The sequence below is a fragment of the Python bivittatus genome, unplaced genomic scaffold (genome assembly GCF_059951505.1).
Source record: "Python bivittatus isolate LINGU-HERP-01145 unplaced genomic scaffold, Pbiv_v1 ctg000700_np1212, whole genome shotgun sequence".
Taxonomy (NCBI): Eukaryota; Metazoa; Chordata; class Lepidosauria; order Squamata; family Pythonidae; genus Python; species Python bivittatus.
In genome coordinates, this window is record NW_028277098.1 from 98,604,622 (window position 1) to 98,625,207 (window position 20,586).

The 20,586-nt window shown below is 44.8% G+C and overlaps 1 protein-coding gene across 1 annotated transcript; it reads right to left on the reverse strand.

Annotated features, from left to right (window-relative positions):
- Positions 1-257: 257 nt before the first annotated feature.
- On the reverse strand, positions 258-20,246 carry EEF1A2 (eukaryotic translation elongation factor 1 alpha 2). The gene is made up of 7 exons (XM_007438789.4): positions 20,019-20,246; positions 12,398-12,577; positions 9,838-10,134; positions 6,950-7,100; positions 5,116-5,372; positions 2,438-2,672; positions 258-608 (listed from the first exon to the last, which is right to left on the reverse strand). The coding sequence occupies exons 1-7, from the start codon at positions 20,160-20,162 to the stop codon at positions 481-483; spliced, it is 1,392 nt and encodes a 463-aa protein (XP_007438851.1). The 5' UTR covers positions 20,163-20,246; the 3' UTR covers positions 258-480.
- Positions 20,247-20,586: the final 340 nt, after the last annotated feature.

The following is a 20,586-nucleotide window of genomic DNA, read 5'->3' on the forward strand; positions in this document are numbered from 1 at the left end:
CTTGACTTTTTTGACCCCCGCGCAACACTTCTGAGAATACTATGAATCTTCTTGGTATATCTATATTCTAGCTAGATGTGCAAACCTACACCCAGGGTTACCTTAGGCTTCAATGCATCGTGCAAGTCCAGGACTGAGGTTAAGGGTGTCGTGTGAACGCAACCCCTGGGAGAAAGACCAGCTGCAAAAGAAGAGGTGGGGAGTAGATGGTCTCCATCCGCCCCCAGACATACAGAGGACTCCAGATGCTTTCAGGATGGATGTTGTACCAGTTTTATTGGTAAAATTGAACACAAAGCCTCACGGACGCTGGGACATGCTTTTCCTTTTAAAGAACTTCCACTGGACCTTAATAGTGAGCATCCAGTCGTTCACGTACAAACTCTTACAAGCGGATGTGTACACATGCGCCTCGGGGGGAAGATGACGGCATCCTGCTCGGGGAGATGGGTTCTGGGCGAGGCACGGGGCGCCTACGATTCATTTGCCAGCCTTCTGAGCTTTCTGTGCTGACTTGGTGACTTTGCCAGCCCCGCCACTCTTCTTCTCCACGTTCTTGATGACGCCCACCGCCACGGTCTGCCGCATGTCGCGCACGGCGAAGCGCCCTGGAATGGCACGGGTGGGTTAAAGCAGCCCCTCTCTCTCCCCCCACCCGAAACAAGGTCATGTCACACCTCAAACAGAGACCGGGTGGCTATGAAAAGGGAACGCAGAGCTGGCCTTGGGAACAGGAAAGGAAGGAGCGGGACGTGAAGGGGAGGTCTGCAGAAAAGATGACGCATCTTGAGAAAAGGAGAAGTATGAGAAAGAAACTCCAAATGAACCTGCCTTGATTTTGTTTAGCAGAAGACAGCAACTTGGATGGCCTTTCCAGATTCAGCTATTATACCCTATAACAGTGTTTCTCCACCATGGCAGCTTGAAGATGGGTGGACTTCAACTCCCAGAATTCCCCAGCCAGCATGGCTGGCTGGGGAATTCTGGGAGTTGAAGTCCACCCATCTTCAAGCTACCATGGTGGAGAAACATTGCCCTAGAACAATAAAGCAGCATTGCTGGAATCCTTGTAGCATGTTTCCTGACCTGGCCTGTTTCCAAGGGCTGACATCAATCTTGAAAGTCCACCAGAGTTCCCCTCTGCCCCCTCTTATACCTAACAGAATCAAGGGGGGTTATTTGGAGTTTCTTTCTCACACTTTCCTCTTTTCAAGGACTGATCTGCTCTTTCTTTTCCCTTAATGGCTCCTGTATTCCTTCCCAAGGTCATCTTTACGCTCCTTTAGGCTGCCCTCCAGAAGCCTCCTCCTGACGCACTTGCTGCTGTCGCCACACGCTCTGCTGTCTTGACTTGTGAGCAACTTAACCCATTGGTGGGCTTTCATGGGCCAGGATGCCACCAACCCTTGGCTCTTAGCTTGGGAGAGAAATTCTGCAGCCAAGCCAGCAGGTTCATTTGTGGGTGCACAGCTGGTGGCTGCAGCTACGATGCTAGTAGGAGCCCAAGAGGTAGCCACGAAGGGGTGAGGGTTAGGGCTTGGAGGCACCAATGCCGAAGGTGGCTGTCAAGCAGTGTTGAGGTCCTACACAAGGATTGCCATTTCAATTTTTTAAAATAAAAACCACTCCAAATTTGACCTGGCTGTCAAATCTCAAAGGATCCTAGTGCTTCACATCCCCAGGAACCCAGAACCTTGCCTGTTCTTATGCTAAATCTCATGCTTGTTCAGCCTTCTTGCACAACATCTCTTCCAATCCCAAAACCTATTAGGATCTAGTGATCTTGAACCCTTTGGGCCGCCAAAAAAGAAACAGATTTAAACTCTGTCATTTAATTTGGGAGGGTCTGCCAAGTATGGACTAAGGGCATTGCGAACTCTGTGGTACATGCTTTGCCAACTCCTGTCCTAAAACATCTATCTCTAGATGCAAGATGGCATCAGAAGGATGATCAAGAATTGGCTCCTCTACAGCAGGCAATCCAAAATAAAGATAAGGCCATTTCCAGCCTCCTCTGAAAGAAGGAGTAGTCAAAGCAAGGATACCAAAGGAGTGGGACAGAATACAAGGGATGAGATGCCCTGAAGAACCTTCAGTAACCTGGTTCCACTCCATATTCCAGCCACCATCAACTTCAGCTACCATCAAAAGGTTAGGGATGGGTTGTCATGGAGAAAATCTATCTATGTGGTCACTAGGGGTCAAAAATGACTTGATAGCACATGGTCAATCAATCAACTTCAGACAACACAGCTAGTGGCGGCAGCAATGGGATATGGAGTTCCACACATCTCTAGGGTCACCAAACTGGAGATGATGAATCTCAGGATACATTCCATTTGGTTTCTAGGCATACTATGGATTTCCGTAGAACTGGTCTGTCAACTATCTTATGACTGCACCTACAGTACAAGGGTAAAAAAGAAGCCATTCTCACCTAGGGGTGGGTACTGGGAGAAGCTCTCCACACACATAGGCTTGCCCGGAATCATCTCCACTATCGCAGCGTCTCCAGATTTCAAAGATTTGGGATTGTCTTCCAGCTTCTTGCCAGAACGTCGGTCAATCTTCTCCTTAAGCTCAGCAAATTTGCAAGCAATGTGGGCAGTGTGGCAGTCAATGACGGGGGAATATCCGGCGCTGATCTGGCCAGGGTGGTTCAAAATGATCACCTAATTGGCAGAAAATAGCAATCCCCAAATTAGCCTGGATCAAATTTATGTAGGACATCTTATGTGATGCTAAATGATTGTGTTCTCCTGCATTCTTGGGTTTTTATCCTTATCGAGTTAGTTTTATGGTTTTAATTGTGAATATGTTGTACGCTGTCCAAAGTTGCATTTTGTAAGATGGATGGCTATATAAATCTATTCAATCAATCAATCAATCAATCAATCAATCAATCAATGTTTGGGGGGGGAGCTTTCATGGGAAGATGGAATGGTCAACCTCCTTGCTTTGTGGGGCTGAGCAATGTTGCCCTCTTGTGGACAATTATGGAGAAATGCCTGCTTCAAGATGAGCGGTACAAAATGTAGCTCAACTGGGTCAAAATGGGCTGTGATCCGTGAACGTTTCTTCAACAATAAATTTCAGATGCCATAAACATCTTGGTTGTTTTTGCTGGAAAAGATTTACATAGCTATCACTTTGAAACCAGTATGTTTCCCATTCTTTGCCTTATAAGAGGTTTTTGTTTTTAACCTACGAGCACTTTTGGATAATCATCTTTATTTTTATTCAAAGAAAAAATTCTCTCCCCTTTCCCAGATGCTTCAGTGCAATCTGACATCTAAGCTTAAACAGGGAATAAGGAAGATATTTGTCTCCCTTGCTGTTCTTCTACAAATTTGATTTCTTCTATCTCTATTTTGCACCGTGGCAGAAGGTAGGAATTCTGAACTTGCAAGCAAAAAGATTTTTTTGGCTCCTGGACTGTAGTCCTAAATTTGGCTCCATACGCTGATTTATTCATTTATAATTGATCGGAAATAAATTTCACTGGATTCAATTTGGGGAAGCTCCATTGGGGGCCAAAAATTGCAGCTTCAGTTGTCCCTATATCAGGGTTTCTCAACCCTGGCCACTTTAAAATGGGTGGACTTCAACTCCCAGAATTCCCCAGCCAGCATGCTGTTGGAAATAGGGTTCTGATGTGCTAGCTGGGGAATTCTGAGGGTTGAAGTCCACCCATCTTAAAGTGGCCAAGGTTGAGAACACTACCCTATATGAATGAATCCGTCTCCTCCAGTTTCAGTCAGTTTCCCCTTTGTTCCGATTCTCCCATTTTGAACTTCAGAAAGTACAGATGAGTCTGTGCCTGGGTCTTACACGAACCTGCCCAAATAGAGCTATTTTGCTCCATATAAGCATTTGGGCAAGTCATATTGGCCACTATGCCTTTGAACACTACTTTCCTGCCCAAATGGGAGTGGAAGCAGCTGGCTGACCTCTTTGGGTTTGGAAGCTAAGCAGGGACAGGCCTGGTCAGGAGTTGGATGGGAGACGCCCAAGAAATCCCAGTGCTACATGAGGCAGTTCCGTTGCAGTAGGAAGGGAAGTGTGGCAACCACATTTGTCAGTCCATTTTTGGTCTGAGGATGGGAGAAAGAGATGGGAGAAAGAGATTTCAACCTAGGTCCGGAGTATCCACAGGGAGTGTCAAAACAGTCAAGATGGTGGCCACAGCCATGAGATTGAAGCCCTGCCCCCTTTTAATGTCCATTGCATATTAAAAAGGGCAGAACTTTGATCACATGGTTGTGGCACCCCTCTGGACTGTTCTGAACGCCTCCTTGGGGATACCCCCAACCTATGGAATTGACTTCTAGAGCCTGCTGTAGCAAGCTTCCTTGATTATCCATCAGGGCTTTTTGAATATCTTATCAAGGATGTATCCTTCAGCTAGGGATGGCCATGGGGGTGAGGTGATCAGTAAAGTCAAAATGGCGGCCACTACTGGGAAATCGAAGCCCCGTCCCCCTACGCATGTTTTACAACACATTTTTTAAAAAGCAGGGATTTGATCCTGCAGTCATGACTGTCCTCTTGACTTTCTGGACTCCCTTGCCTTCTCAACAGCTGCATTTAGACATCCATTTAACCATGTTATTAAATTAATCCATTTCCTGGATCCACGCCAACTATGAATTCGCCTAGTAGGCTCAGTTTTATGTACGATGCTATCTCAGTGCTTTAATAGATAGTCATATGTCTCACCCAAAGTCTCGTGAAGGGAGTGGGAGATGGAATAAAAGTTTGTAATAAACTCCACAACAAAATTAAAACATTTGCGCCATGTATGAGATTAAGAAAAAATCTATCCAAGATTAACACCAACCACGGGCTGCCCATGAGCGTCCAGGTAAAGAAATGTTATGGGCTGCATGATGTCATCACAACAAACTCTAATTGCATAATGTGTCATTTCCCTGATGATTCATGACTCGCGTGATGTCATCATGGCTTGTATCAGGCACCTATGGGTCTGCATCTGGCTAAACATGTCACACGAATGGGTCAATATTTGCCCCCGCTGAGATACAGATTTAGCCCCAAATGTTAGGATCGGATGACACAGCTCTTCAAAATGGCCACATCTGACCCTCTGCTCACCTGAGAAGTGAACTGGGCCGCTTCCTGGGGTGGGTCAGATTTGCTGTCCCCGCAGACGTTGCCACGGCGGATGTCCTTCACGGACACGTTCTTGACGTTGAAGCCAACGTTATCTCCTGGAAGAGCTTCGCTCAAGGCCTCGTGGTGCATCTCAACCGACTTCACCTCGGTGGTAATGTTCACGGGGGCAAATGTTACCACCATACCAGGCCTGAGGATCCCGGTCTCCACACGGCCCACGGGGACGGTCCCGATACCTGTGAACAGCCACAAAGGCGTCTGATCAACACAATACCAAACAGTGAACATGGAGTTCCAAAGACTGCAGGGTTCTCTTCCAGACACACCGGTCTTCAATCCCCACCTTCTTCTCTCAGTCTACAGCATTGATGTGATGGAGTGGAATTATGAAGGCCAGGCTCAGGGAGATAAACATTTTCTTAGCTTGCCAGAACAGCGTGGGAAGAACAAGAGGATGAGACTGGCACCTCCCTGAGGAATTCATACTGTTGTGACTGGCTGACTTTGGGAACTGGGGTTTCAGTCTGGGAAGGTTCTTGCTAGAGGTGGTAGCTAATAAACATAGCTGGACTGAATTTACATGGTCTCTTGGAGTTCCTTGGGCTAGGCCTTGACAGTTACCCACACATCTGGAAGGCCCCAGCTTGGTGGCTGTTGCCATAGAATAAGGGTTTTTAATAGGTTTTCGTGGAGAAAAAAAACTGGTATTTAAATGAGGTGACTAGAAGTCAGACTTATTTACACGCAGTAAATTCTGTTGTTGGTTCTAACAAAATGCTGTACGTAAAGAGACTGCTTTGTTTCACAGAGTTCCTTCGTATAATTGTGCAGAACTGGGCTGGCACATCAAAGAAAAAGGGCTAAATTATTTGTCAGTTGCGAAGGAGAAGTGTAGAAGTGAGAAAAAGCATTTCAGAAATCAAATCCATACATTTAACACTCCCTTTCTATTAATCATTGATATTATTTATTCTAATTGCAAGTCTCTATACTAGTGTTTCTCAACCTTGGCAGCCTCAAACTGTGTGGACTTCATCTCCCAGAATTCCTCAGCCAGCTGAGGAATTCTGGGAGATGAAGTCCACACAGCTTCAAGTTGCCAAGATTGAGAAACAATGCTCTATACTGTTCCTTTATTTATTCTTACCTGAGAACTGTGGCACTTTAGGAAGAATAAGCATTTAAATAAAGACATTCTTTTGAAGTTCTGCCTTACAGAGAAGTTTCTATATATACTAGGTAGGTAAGCTCATTCACAAACTAATGTCTCTTTTCCCCACCTGAAGAACAATGGAATAGCCCTTTCTATTGTTCAAAGTCTGCAGGAAGACGAGGTACAAAATTCCTTTTATCTTTCCTTTATAAACTCACTACTTGCAAAAAGGAATATTTGGGGCTTGCGACACACATAAAACATTGCTCCCAAATTGACAAAGGGAGAAATCAGCAACGTTTCCAGGTCAGGTAAACACCTTGCAAAAATTCTGCCCAACATCATGGGTGCCAGAAAACCCAAATTAAAACAATTATTTTTTAAAAAAAATAACGTAATGGATGAAATCTCAGTAGACCTCACACATTCTTTATGAAGTCTAAGAGAAACAAAGGGTTTTGCAATCTCATAATTCTTTTTCGGGGGGGGGGAGTTAATGTTGGAGTCTGTAAATAGTATTTAGAGGCTGTCTTGTCAGGTTGCCTGCAGCAAGGCGTTCCTAGGCTTTGCAATAAGGTCCAGCCTGCAGAAACTTAAAACTACAGCCAGGACAATGCACAGGACCACCAGGACAGGCTTCCCGGCAGATGTTCACCTCACCTCCGATTTTGTAGACGTCTTGGAGGGGCAGGCGCAGAGGTTTATCTGTGGGGCGAGTGGGAGGCAGGATCGTGTCCAGGGCCTCCAGGAGAGAGACTCCGCTGGCGTTCCCTTCTTTGCGTTCCACTTTCCATCCTTTGAACCAAGGCATCTGAGCAACAAAATGGCAAAGGGGGGTTTCTTGAGGGAGGGGCTCACTGTGCAACCCGAACCTCCCACACATGCCCGCAGACACACACACAGAAAGAGGAAAATATTCGTTTTCATGGAATGACAGGAAGGCCCAAAGCAGCAGAGACAAGGAAACAGATTCACCAAGTCAAGCCCACCTCCCTTCAAACTCAGCATTACTTCCAGGCATCCTATGCATGAAATGTATCCTTCTTTTCTCCTACTACAGGCTGACATGACCACCTTCTCTCTCTGTCTATCAAAAAAGCATTTCTCTGAAGCAGGCCAGGAAGAAAGAATTGTCCCAAAGCCGTGGGACAGGACCACAAACCGTAAGTACGTCTCTGGTCCCACATCTGGAATCCTTGCCTTTCAGGACTCCTGGCAAAACATAAGCAACAGGAAACAGGAGACCCACTGCACCTCCTTAGGGGGCTGCAGCTGGAGTTGTATCCTAAAGCACTGAGAAAATCAGAATTTGGGGGGTAAAGAGAAGTTTAGCAAGCTGCATGAGGACAGAACTGTGAGCCACGCCAAGACTTTGTTCTCTCCAAGCGGCGACAAGGGCGAGCCTCAGGCCAATTCCGCAGAGGCAGCTAAGCATCCAGGAATGTCCATAAAGCATGGTCCAAAAAGTCAAGGTGGCAACCGTGACGGTGCAATTGAAGCTCCACCTTTTCGTATTGCATGCTGATGATACCCAACTGTATGTCACTGCCCCGGGCCATGAGGGAAATGTTATCAGTGTCCTTTCTTGGTGCCTGGAGGCTATCAAAGTCTGGATGGGAGAGAACAGGCTGGAGTTGAACCCTAGTAAGGTTCAGCTGCAGTGGAGACATCCAGGTTCTTGGTCTCCTCCAGAGTTCCGGAGTTTCACAACCTGGGAGTCCTTCTGGAAAAGCAGATGGAAGCTGTGGCCAGAGGGGCCTACGCTCAACTTCAGCTGATCCATCAGTGGGGACCTACCTGGGGCAGGAGGGCCTGGCTACAATAACTCACTTTATTGGTTGAGTTTTTAAATAGAAGACCCAAAGGTAAAGACTCCCTCAAATTGAGCTTCACTCCCGAGAACGTCATTTTCCTGGCAACAATATGCAAGTGGTTTGTTCATTTATCATTTATTTAAATGTATGAGCTGCCCAACTTCAAGGGACTCATCATTTTCTTCCTCCAGGATTGGTTTTTTTGTTTTTGTTTTACTTCCCAGTTGTGGCCTCCCAACCAGGGATTAACCCTACTTCACTTTTTTCCAAGATCAGCCAAGCTCAAAGAGGAGCAGCCATCAGGCTAAGGATCACTCTTAAAACACTCACAATTATTTACAATCGGTTAAGCTGCTCCTTTTGGCTGATCCGGGCCGCTAGGTACAATTTCGACGGGCAGGAACCGCAGCCGATGAAGCCAATTTATACACCGGATCAGGACCAGGACATTAGTAAGATGAGCTTCAGCCAATGGTTTTCTTTTTTTTAAAGCCTATAACTAACTGATTTGGGGGGGTATACTACAGCTTCCATCTTTCCCAGCTCAGAACGATACTACTCATTTCTGGCACCAGAACTGGTAAAATGTCATGGTATAATTATGGGCTAAGGAAAGTCAAAGATCAAGGCTGGCCACCTTTCCATAAGGTCCATTTCAGATGAGGAGAGCGTTCTGGAATGTTTTGAAGACAAGAGGTCCAAAGAACAGATTTTTAGGGGCTTCAGAAATTAATCCCAATGTTATTAAATAGAGCGACCCCAAAAGCTTGGATGTGCAATGCTTTGGATTTGATCCCCAAAAGGCGCTCTGGAGGGAATGGGTGCCCTGTCCGCAACTCCTTAAAGCAGTCCCTGCATGGATTCCACGTTCAGATTCCAAAAGATTTAGTTACACCTTTGAACTCTACCTCTGGCAGCTGAAAATGCAAAGGATCTGCAAGCTCTAGTAATGGGCTGTCTAGGTATTTTCATGCCCAAACACTGGTGCAGGCCTTTAAAGCTGTAAATGGTGTGGGGCCAAGATGGTCGCTCTTCCACTTGATCACTCTTTTTAACATCTAAAACACAGCTTTTCTTTTGCTCATTGTCTTACAAGCTGCTGAGGTGGTGCAACTTAAAAAAAAAAAAAGGGAGGGGATTTTTTATCCCCTATTGAAGGAATACCTCTCCTTTAGGCCCATTTCTGGAAGCTCTTAAGAAAATCATAAATGCTCATTTAGACCCTCTTCCACTCAAGGTGGTCAAGAATACTTCTGCTCAGGTTGGTCTAGACTGGTGTTTCTCAACCTCAGCAACTTTAAGAAGTGTGGACTTCAACTCCCAGAATTCCCCAGCCAGCCATGGAATTCTAGGAACTGAAGTCCACATATCTTAAAGTTGCTGAGGTTGAGAAACACTAGTCTAGAATTATTAAGCTGCCTTAACTGCAAATAACACATTCCTCCATTCAAGGAAAAGCTTCAGAGACTGAGCAGGACTTTGGGTCTTTCTGAAAAGTTAAGAGTGCAATATTTCTAGGGCCACCTTTAATTCTTTAAAGCCTTAAAAAAGTCTTTTAAATTTTAATTTGAAAAAAAGTCTTTAAAAAGTTTTAAAATTTAATTAAAAAAAAAGTCTTTAAAAAGTCTTTTAAAATTTAATTTTTTAAAAAAAAAGACCAGCCAGATCTAGCCAAGTCCTAAAGGCCAACCTGAAACAGGATCTCCCTCCCAGAGATGCCCTTCCAAGACTTACGTTGGGAGATGGTTCCAGCATGTTATCCCCGTGCCAGCCAGAGATGGGGACGAAGGGGACCGTGGCCGGGTTGTAGCCGATCTTCTTGATGTAGGCGCTCACTTCCTTGACAATCTCATCGTAGCGCTTCTCGCTGTAAGGGGGTTCGGTGGAGTCCATCTTGTTGATGCCTACGATGAGCTGCTTGACTCCCAAAGTGTAGGCCAGCAGGGCGTGTTCACGGGTCTGCCCGTTTTTGGAGATGCCCGCTTCGAATTCCCCTACCCCGGCAGCTACAATCAGGACGGCACAATCGGCCTGCAGGGGAGATAGGGCGAGGGGTGGTGGGAATTTTGCAGAAGACGATCCATGCACAGCTCTAGGATTCCCCACAGTGACTTGGACAGGTGACCTGGTCGCCCGTTAGCCTTGCCCCCAATGCAAGCAGCTTGCCCTTGGGTTTGACAGCACCCCATCACGGGTGACCTGGTCAACTGACCCTATTCCAAAGTCCTCCCAGCCACTGTAAACAAGGGTCTAACTTCTGACCCACACAAAATAGATTGAAAAATCTGCAAGGGCCCAGTTGGAGACTTAATCACTGCAGAGTCCTCCTTTCCTTCCCATTTTCCACCTTGGCCAGCTGGGTGCAAAGTGGAGGGAATAAAAAATTAGAGACTGAATACCTAGGAAAACCCTGTTTTGGGGGGCTGTTCTAGGAGTCTGTCTTTGTATCCACAGCTGGTAAATGGAAGGGTTAACTCAGTGTTTTTCAACCTCAGCAACTTTAAGATATGTGGGCTTCAACTCCCAGAATTTCCCAGCCAGCCATGCTGGCTGGGGAATTCTGGGAGTTGAAGCCCACATATCTTAAAGTTGCTGAGGTTGAAAAACACTGGCTTAACTTGTTATCCATCGTCTGGTGCCTGTTCCCATGACGGAAGAAGTAGTTAGCTTTCTCCAAACAATCACAAACTATTTGAGGCCAAAATTCTCCTTCACACTCCTTGTTGACTGGTTCTAGATGTTCACACAACCCACTGACCTATCCCTTGACTCAGTTAAAAGGGTTGTGAGAACAGAGCCAATTGGGGGCCATTGGTTTAAAAACATTACAGCACAGCAACCTTTTAGGGAAGTCCTCCCAACTGAGTGTCCTACAAACCTGTTGGAACTACAACTCCCAGACTTCTTGGCCAATATAAGGAATACATGAATCAAATATAAACAATTTTATAGCATGTCAGGTGACTAATATTGTCTATAACCAACAGTGGTCTAGGAGAGTTTAAAGAAAAGCTTTCTACAAGCTACTTGAAAGTCTCAGAATTTGCACTCGTAACTTCTTCTAAACGATCAACTCTTCCCATAAGACTCAGCGCTTGAGCTTCAAAATCTACTGCTTTGAAATTTGGCAATCAATGTCCTACTTGAACATTTTTATTCATTCTAAATATTTTTTAACATCATTAATGAGGAACCCTTGGGAATATTACGTCCATTTCCACTCCAAGAGGGAATACAAATATAGTATGAATAATATCTATGATTTTTACAGCAGTGATAGGAAAAAATATACATATCAGGATGCCAACGTATAGGGGAAAATGCCTTGAAGAAAATGGTGCACAGCACAGCCTTTTGATCAGCTTTCTTTGAATGGGTTCACCCAAGGTGCTTCTGAACCAATGCGGTGTTTCTCCTGTAACTCAATGAATTCTAAAAATACTGGATTGACACCTAAAACCCAACTGTCCCGTGTGCTTCTATAAATAGTAGATGAGCTCTTGGAGAAGTCATCCTCTGCATTCCTTGGGGAGAGAAGGAAGCCGACATGCTTCAAATTTATTCTTAAGGATTTCACTATCATTTGAACGTCTACGAAAGCAGACAGGGCTCCTTGGTCTTCCTGGATATAGAAAATCAAGTTTGCAAGTTGTCATACATTCAATATGACTCAGGAATAGCAGGCAGGATCGGGCCTTCAGGAAAGCTGCAGTGTGGCTTTTCTACAAGTGGGGTCACACCAAGGAGAACTTAGACAAGGTCCTTTTTCACACCTCCAGGACAAGCAGCAGGTCCTAGAATGATTCCCTCCATGCTGTAGTGAAACGCATAGAAACCTTGACATCTGACCAGTGCAAGTGGGAAGGAGCTGATGCAGGGCTGACTGGAAGAAAACACTGCCAGAAACCTTGGCATCTTGCTCTCACCAGGCCTGCTCTTTGCCTATGTCCTAGTATAGGATCAAAGTTAGAGATAGAGTCAGTGTCATTGGTCCTTTAAGGCCTTGTGCTGCTTAAAAATCCATGGCTCTGGTTAGCTGCCAATCAAGACTATAAGGTAGCATTATCAGTGAAGACAGCAGTAGTGTGTGCTTCCTGAATTAGCAGTCCAGCATTAGTCCACTCCCTCAACTACAGGATCCTGTTACCACCTTCCCCAATCCAGTGCCCTCCAGCTTCCAAAACTAGGAAGCCAGAGGTTCAACCAATTGGAGAAGGCCAGACTGGGAAAGGTGGAGTTCAGGAACTAAACCCTGGTGGCTAAGCCCCATGCTGCTTGTCTCCTCCTTTCTCACCTGTGAAGTCCCCGTGATCATGTTCTTGATGAAGTCTCTATGGCCTGGAGCATCAATGATGGTGATATAATACTTGGTCGTCTCAAACTTCCACAGGGAAATGTCAATGGTGATGCCCCGCTCACGTTCAGCTTTCAGTTTGTCCAGCACCCAGGCATACTTGAAGGAACCCTTTCCCATCTAGCAGGGAGCAAAAAGAGTAAAGAGAACCCCAGGTTGGATATGGGCAAGAGATAAGACGACATAATTCTGGGAGGCATCAGACAAGGGGGTGTGTCAGTCTCTGAACCATGAATTGTGGGTGATGGGACTTAAAAGAAAGGCTTTCCTGTAAAATGAAAAATCTTAAATGTAACAATCTTGGTGGAAAGAAGGATCACTCTCTTCTTAACGTAACAGAGACATGCAGGAACCATTCCCTACTCAACAAGGGCTAAAGCATTTTTTAAGTCCAGAACATCCAAATAATACTTGGAAGCAGCTCAGATGCCTCCTTAATTCACTGAAGTATGAGGAGGAGGAGGAAGAGGAGGAGAATCAGATTCGCAAGATTCTGTTATTAAAGCCAATCTCAAGAAACGTAGCTTTAGCCATCCTATGCCATTGATTGTCTGGTCTGGTCTACCTTGAGGGGCTGACACCAACAGCTAGAGTTCATACAACGTGCTTCACAAGGTCAAGTCCAAACTTGGCAGATGCATTCTCACAGCATCCTAAGCCAACTGAGTTTTCACACTGTTTAGGTCTTATCTGGCTTTGCCTGTTCTATGAACCCAGCTGAACCTCTTTGCTTAGTATAGGGCTGAAATGTACTGTGAAAACCCAAGAAACTGGACAATTCAGCAGCTGAACCGAGTTGTGAAATCCCATCAGAGTCGCCCGACATAGCAAGGGAATATTAGCTGTGAAGGGTACCCTGATTTTCAGCTGCTACCAGCCATCTGTCTGAAGGAATCCAGGTCAAACTTTGAGGAAGTTCTGGGGTTCCCCCACTGCCCCCCCAAAAGAGACCAGAGACCTACAGAAGCTGAAACCCAGGGTTTTCTCGTAGCCTGCAAGCACTGATACAATCCTTAGCTCCCATCCACGATTCCAATGAGCGCTTTTAAATTCCTACCCAGTTTTAGGCTTAGCAGCAGAAGAGCAGAAAGAAACATCTCAACCCAAAAGTAGCAATACAGAATAACAATATAGAATTTAATAGAACCCAAACCACTCGGTGAAGGACTCTCTTAATCCCAAGGTGGAACACTGATAATTTTTAGTGAATTCAAATCATTTCTAATTTGCCCCCATGCAATGTTTGAGGCCATTCAAGCACATCGTGAGAATTATGCCCTCTAGTCAATAGAAGACAAAGACCTAGTTGCTTTTAAAGCCACAATTCAGCCTGCTCCTTGTTGGATTTGCCCAACATCTTAGACTAGGATAAGATGAGGTTAGAAGTTTGGGGTTAGGGCATTGTAGAAATCCAGCATGTTGTGTCAACACCATGTCTTATGTGTTCAGGCATCTCATGTTATATGTGTTTGGGCCCCAAGGAACTGGGCATTGTTAATCTAGATTTAGTCTTACACAACGTTTCTCAACCTTGGCAACTTTAAGATGTCCGGACTTCAACTCCCAGAATTCCCCAGCCAGCCATGCTGGCTGGGGAATTCTGGGAGTTGAAGTCCAGACATCTTAAAGTTGCCAAGGTTGAGAAACACTGGTCTATTGTGTGAATGCAGTCTCTGGGTTTCAGCACAGCTCCTTCAAAAGGTTGTTGGAGACAATATTGGCCCTAATAGTCAAGACAAGACAGAAATGGGACTGATTAAAATGCCAAATACTGTCTGAAAGTAAAACTTGGGTCAGCTGCAGGAACTTTTGGAAGATGCTGGTGTTACGATGTCATCACACGTTCCCAGCCAGCTGGCCAAATAATTTGTGCCATGAACAAATAACGCAGTATTAGGGGAGATGCTCACTTTTGTTCAACTTCCATCAGCATTCCGCACTTTTAATATTTTACCCAGTTTATTCTGCTTTTTCTAGGCGTGGCGAGAGAAAAGGAAATTTTCTGTGCCATCTCCAGTTTTCCACGCTGTGCCCTCTCCAGTTTTCTGGCTTTTAAGATCTCCTATTGATATAATCCAGATCGGCAGCCATGTGGACTAGAAACCTGTGGGTTTGGTTTTTTTTTAAAAAAAAAGGACTCCGGTGCTCGTAAAAGCACATGCTGATGCCAGCATTTGGAGGAAAATGCAATTTCATAAATCACTAATGAGCTTATCCCATGTGAAAAATGAACCCTGAAAAAAAGTTCAATGACCTAGGACAGTTTTCTCCAAATCTCTCTAGATAGATGGGATCAAATGACTTCTATCAGTTACCGATGCCAGACTGACATCAGCCTTACCTCTAAATGTGCTTCCATAATCAAGAATGCTGTGAACGCATAAGAGCGCTGGAAATAATTTTCTCTTTAATCCCAGCCGGTCCATTGTATATGCATAGTGGGGAGGCAGGGGGGGATATCTTGTCATTTACAAGCAGTTTCATCTGAGGAAGCCCACTGCCTCCCCATCCGCAGAAACGAAACTAACTGAGCGTAAATGACCACGTATCATCAGAATATATCGGGGGCCCTACCTGAACTTGGGTAAGTTGTACCAGAACAGAAAAACAGCAACAAACGGGTCTTTTCTTGCTGAAAATGGAGCAGGCTCGGTTTTGCTGCATCACGACAAGCCTCTGTTGGCTAGACCCACCCTTACCCGCTTTTCAATTGGCTATGCCCAGTGATGGGGAGGGGGGGGCTGTATTTTCTAGCTTCATACAGTGCCAGCTCTGTTCCACAAACTGAAAAATCTTCATTTTGCTGCACAGGAACAGCAGGCGTTTGGTTGAGACCTTTCAAAGACCGAGGGAGACAGAACATCTCAACGATTGCTCCATCTGCTCTTTAAAGCCAAGCATCTTCTTCCATTGTACCTTTCTTTCTTTTTTACTCCCCCCCTCCCCTTTTTCCCCAGTTGTTCCTTTGATAGCCTTATTAAAGCCGGCCTCCATTTCCTATACATGCAATCAAGTGGAAAAGAATCCACAACCTTGCATCAGAAAATGGAGTCGGAAAGCACAGTCACTTGGCTATTAATAGCCGGCTTGCATCTCTTCTGCAATGCCAGCGAAGGTGGCAAACAGATGCCTGCTTGATTTAAAGGCGCAGATCACGGGAGAAAAACGCAGATGGCCCGATGCAGGGGTAGATCACTTGGCTAAGCAAAATGAAACAGCAAATAATGTCTAACCCCTTCAAAATGCCAGATTTGGAAATAACATCTAACCTTCTTCGGAATGTCAGATTTTTCTGTTTTCAAGGATCTATCCCTGTTCAGAAAGAGTAGAGTTTGGTGGCATCAGTTAAAAAAAAACAGCCACCACCACCACCATCTTGGATAGAACAGCTGGCAACGAATGAACTTCTATTTTCTTAAGAAGTAAAAGAAATATCCTGAAATATTATTTACTTATTTAAATTCAAATAAATCATAATGATTCCAAATGGGATGACTCGGAAGCAATAGGATGACCTGCACCACTTTCTTCCTCCAGACCTTGCTTTCTAATCTTGGTTACTTCAGACCCTAAGCCAGATCACTTACCCTAAGCTCCTCTGATGAGAAGGAACAGATTAAAAATTTTTTTTAAAACACTTAAAAAGATTTTAAAAAATAAATAAACAGACTTAAAAAAAGAACAAAAAAGAACAGCATCTCTTCATGATGGGTGTAATACTACATCCCTATCTTGGCTTGTTCCTGGCTTAGTGAGCCAGCATTGTAAGCCATTCAGACATTACACTAAGCTAGCAATGGTGTCTTCCTGGTTTCTTTGCCCATTTGCAGGAGCAGGACAAATCAAATGGATGCAATTTAGTTTACTGGTTCTAAATAGGGCAGAATTATGACGTGTTCTAGCGTAGCACCATGACTGAACTAGACCTGCGGAAACCCCGGATACAGCATGTGAGCAAGCAGGCTGCATCTTTACCGGTTTCTAATTTACATCTGATGAAAAGAACTCCAGTACAGAATGCAAACTCAGCTTGCTAAGTGGAAATGATTCCACCGTTCAACGGGGATGTGGTTTAATTACAAGCAGACTTGTCTCCAAAGAAAAGAATCGGTGTTGAGAATGCCAAATTGCCAAGAAAACAAACCAAAAAAGGAACTGGAAAAGCTGATTCCCCCCCCCCCCCCGACACTCAATATGTTTTCATTTAAAGCGAAGGTGCAGATCTAACCATTCAGCACATGAAAATCAACTTGCAACTGAGAAGCAGCCCAAATATTAACCATCGATCCTTGGAAATCATGGATCTGCTGCCTTTGGCAAACGATAGAGAAGTTGGGAGATTGAAGATTTCACCGTGGTTCCCCCCCATCAGTTCTCCCCTAAGAAGCCAGGGTCTGCGGCTGTGTTTTAATAAACGTTGTTATGAAATGGCGTCTTACTTTGCAAGACATCTCTTCCCCACTGCCATGCTAGCAATTATGAAGCAAGACAAAGAAATAAGATTTGTCACACCTTTCAGTATTATGCGCCATCTTTCGGTAACTCTTCGATGAAAACAGAGATGTACAGGTTGGGCCCCAAGAAAGGATGAATTTAGGTTAGTTTAAAAGTATTTGAATGACTGCTGGCCTATTTTGCATAATATATTCAGCTTCTAGAGAAGAACAAGTACTTTTGCAGTGAGCACTAAAATTATCTTAATTTGTTATTCTGGTCTCTTGTGATATTTCCACATATTACTGCTGCTGCCCACATGTTGTTTTCCCCAAGCCCTTCGTAAACCTCAAGGACTAGAAACTTGAAAAGTGCTGAGAAGAAGAGAAAGCCCACTCTGCAAAATTTCAGATTTCGCAGCACGTTGCCTGCTTGTGCAATGGGATCCCAACACTGCAGAATTCACGTCATCTACCAGAGAACTCAAACATTAGCATACGGATCAAGAAAGAGATGTTTCCAAAAGCTGAAGAGGTCGCTTGACGACGTCTCCTCCAAAACATTTTTCTTGCTCTCCTGAATTTAAGCTTCATACAAAGCAGGAAAAAGATTACACCTACCAGGAGGTCTAGTACTAAAGCTGCAAATACTACCTTAAACCTTTGGAAGAGAATCTCTGTAGCTCAGTTGTGGAGTCCTTGGGGCTCTCTGAGCTTGGCGGTTGGCTTGCAGACGTTTCACTACCCAACTAGGTAACATCATCAGTGTAAGTATTATTCATGTCACCTCGTTGGGTAAGTTGGATAACTGATGATGTTACCTAGATGAAACATCTGCCAGCAAACAACCAAGCACCACAAACTCCACACTTAAACCTTTGATTTGGTTTTGGCTTAGTGCATTGAGTGAATGCAGGTATCTTGGCTTATAAACCATGACTCATGGCGAAGGGTGATGTGTGAGCTCAGCTGATAAAGTGGATGACAGAGAATGGGCCATCTACAGCTGCAAGGTGGGCATTCACATTAAACCTTTGGTTTAGTTTTGGCTTGGTGTGTTAAGTGAATGAAGCTATCTTGGTTTATAGACCATAGCTCATGATTTAGTCAACTGTGACTTAGTAAAACCACAGTTTAGGGTGTTGTGTGAATTCAGTTGGTGATGTGGAAGATGGAACCTGGGTCAACTACAATTAGAGTTAATTCTGAGGAACTATGTTTACAAGTATGTGCATATGTTGTGTGTATATTTCTGAAGATAAGAAACAAAACATCTTGATTTTGCTTTTTTTCTTTCAGTAAATTAATGTCTGTTATCTTCTACTAGTCCATGTTCTCCTGCTCCCCACTAGTATAGGTAGTCCTTGACTTACAACCATTCATTTAGTGCTGTTCAAAGTTATGACAGCACTGAAAAAGTGACTTACGACCAGTCCTCACACTTACAACCATTGCAGCGTCCCCCCATGTTCACATGATCCGGGTGCTTGGCAACAGGCATGTATTTATGACAACTGCAGCATCCTGGGGTCATGCGATCGCCATCTGCGATCTTCCCAGCTGGCTTCTGACAATCAAAATCAATGGGGAACAACACGATTAGCTTAACTAATGCCATAAAAAATGTCGTAAAATTGGATGCAGTCACGTGATGCCTCACTTAATGACCGCACGGCTTAATGACAAATTTTCCAGTCCCTATTGTGGTCATAAGTTGAGGACTACCTGTAGATTCCCTGAATGAGCAACTACAGAAATTAGCTAGATGTAGTAGCATCTGCACCATCTTTAACAGAAGACAAGAGAGCTTTCTGAATCCCTCCTTCCATGAATGAGCTAGCTTAGTTTAAATTTAAAAAACAGAGATGCCCCAATTCAAATTAAGCCACAACACTAAATTGTCCTTGGCTGATCTTGGGACCTAAACAAGGTTGACCCTGGTTAGTCCTCAGATGTGAGACTCCAGAAATCCCAGAGTGGAAAAGTAGATTGAAAAAGTCCGAAAAACATCACCCCCGCCCCAAAATGGCAACTCCTTCCATTACAACACCCAGGAATCTCTGCTAGAAGTTGAGCCTGTCTCAAAGATGGCTTATCCTTCCTTATTTATAGTATCTGATGTGGCTATTACAGATTGCAGGGGGCAGCTGTGAAGCCACCTGCTCTAAAAGAATCCTACCTCCTCATTTTTGGATAGATCAAGAGATGTCGTCTGCACGCAAAACGAAATAAGAAGTGTTTTCAATCTGTGGAGTCGGCAGGAAGACTGGCACTCCTCACAGTTACCTTACTAACAGGAGAAGCTGGTTGGTTTAGCTCCATCCAGCACAGAGAGTATCTGTACACAAGCAGGAGACTTGGAACCAGGAACACAAATATTACCAGCATGAAGACCGTACGATCCACAACGGGGCAACTAACAAATTGCTCTGCCAGGAAGCAAACAGGGGAATTATTCTGGGACTTCCAACCCTTGTTTCTACCTTATTTGGTGTCTCCCAAATATGAAGGCAGGGAAGGAAATAAAAAAGAAAGGGCTAAGGGAAGACAGAAACAAAGCGGAGAACAAAACAAAGCAAAGAAATACAAAGGGAAAACCACAAATATTGCCTTATTTTTTCATTATTAAAAAAAACCACACACAGCCCTTACAAATGATAACAGCAATAGCTCAGAACAAAAAACCAAGGGACTAATGTTTGTTCGCTTTTAATTTAGATTGTTTTTTGAGTCGTTCTCACCCAGCCGGAGGGTCGCAACGTTCGAGCTGAGCAGCCCTAACCCGTCTTTAAATAAACCAAGACAATAAAAAGCAAACCAAGACAAAACCAAGAAGGATGTTTTTCAAAAGAGGAAGACGCACCCGAGCGCGCGAAGAGGGAGGCGCTCTTGGGAAGAAACGCAGACCTCTGCAAGATCCACATTCGGTAGGCCTCTCCCAAAGGACATTGGTTCAGGGCGTCTTTTAGGGAAAACGGGGTGAACGGAGCTGAATATCCCACGTACGGGAGAACGGAGGCACTGATTTTTGTTTTGCATTGTTTTTCCTTTTTCTATGCCAGGTGGGACAAAAAGGGCCAACGTGAAGGTCGGAGGGGTAAAGACCAAGCGAAGCCCCCGTCTCTTACCTCTGCAGCCTCCTTCTCAAACTTCTCAATGGTCCGCTTGTCAATGCCCCCGCATTTGTAGATGAGGTGGCCGGTGGTGGTGGACTTGCCGGAGTCTACGTGTCCAATGACCACAATGTTGATATGCGTCTTCTCCTTCCCCATATTTCCTCTCTTGGCGGAGGCCTGGGCTTGTGGGGGGTGGGCAGGGGAGGGGGCTGATGCTAGCTAAAAGGATGCAAACCGGAGCAGCGGCTGCGAAGAGAAGCTGTTGCAAAGAGAAGAGGAGGAGGAGAAGGGTTGTCACAGAAGCGTTGTCGCCAGGAGCAACAAGAACACAACACAGAGCCACATAACACCACACCGCCCAGCCTTGGGTTCCACGGGCAACAAAACTGGGAGGGGGGGGGTGATTCCTGTAATAACATTAAGCCTCTTCTTTAGCCATTAAATCCTTTGCTTGTGGAATGCCAACCAGAGGATTTCCAGCCTGTGCTCCCTTGCATCGATCCCTCTTAAAAGCCTGATCAAACTTTACCTGCCTTCAACAAAGACCAGACCCAGGGACCCTTAGTGTGTGTGTGTGTTC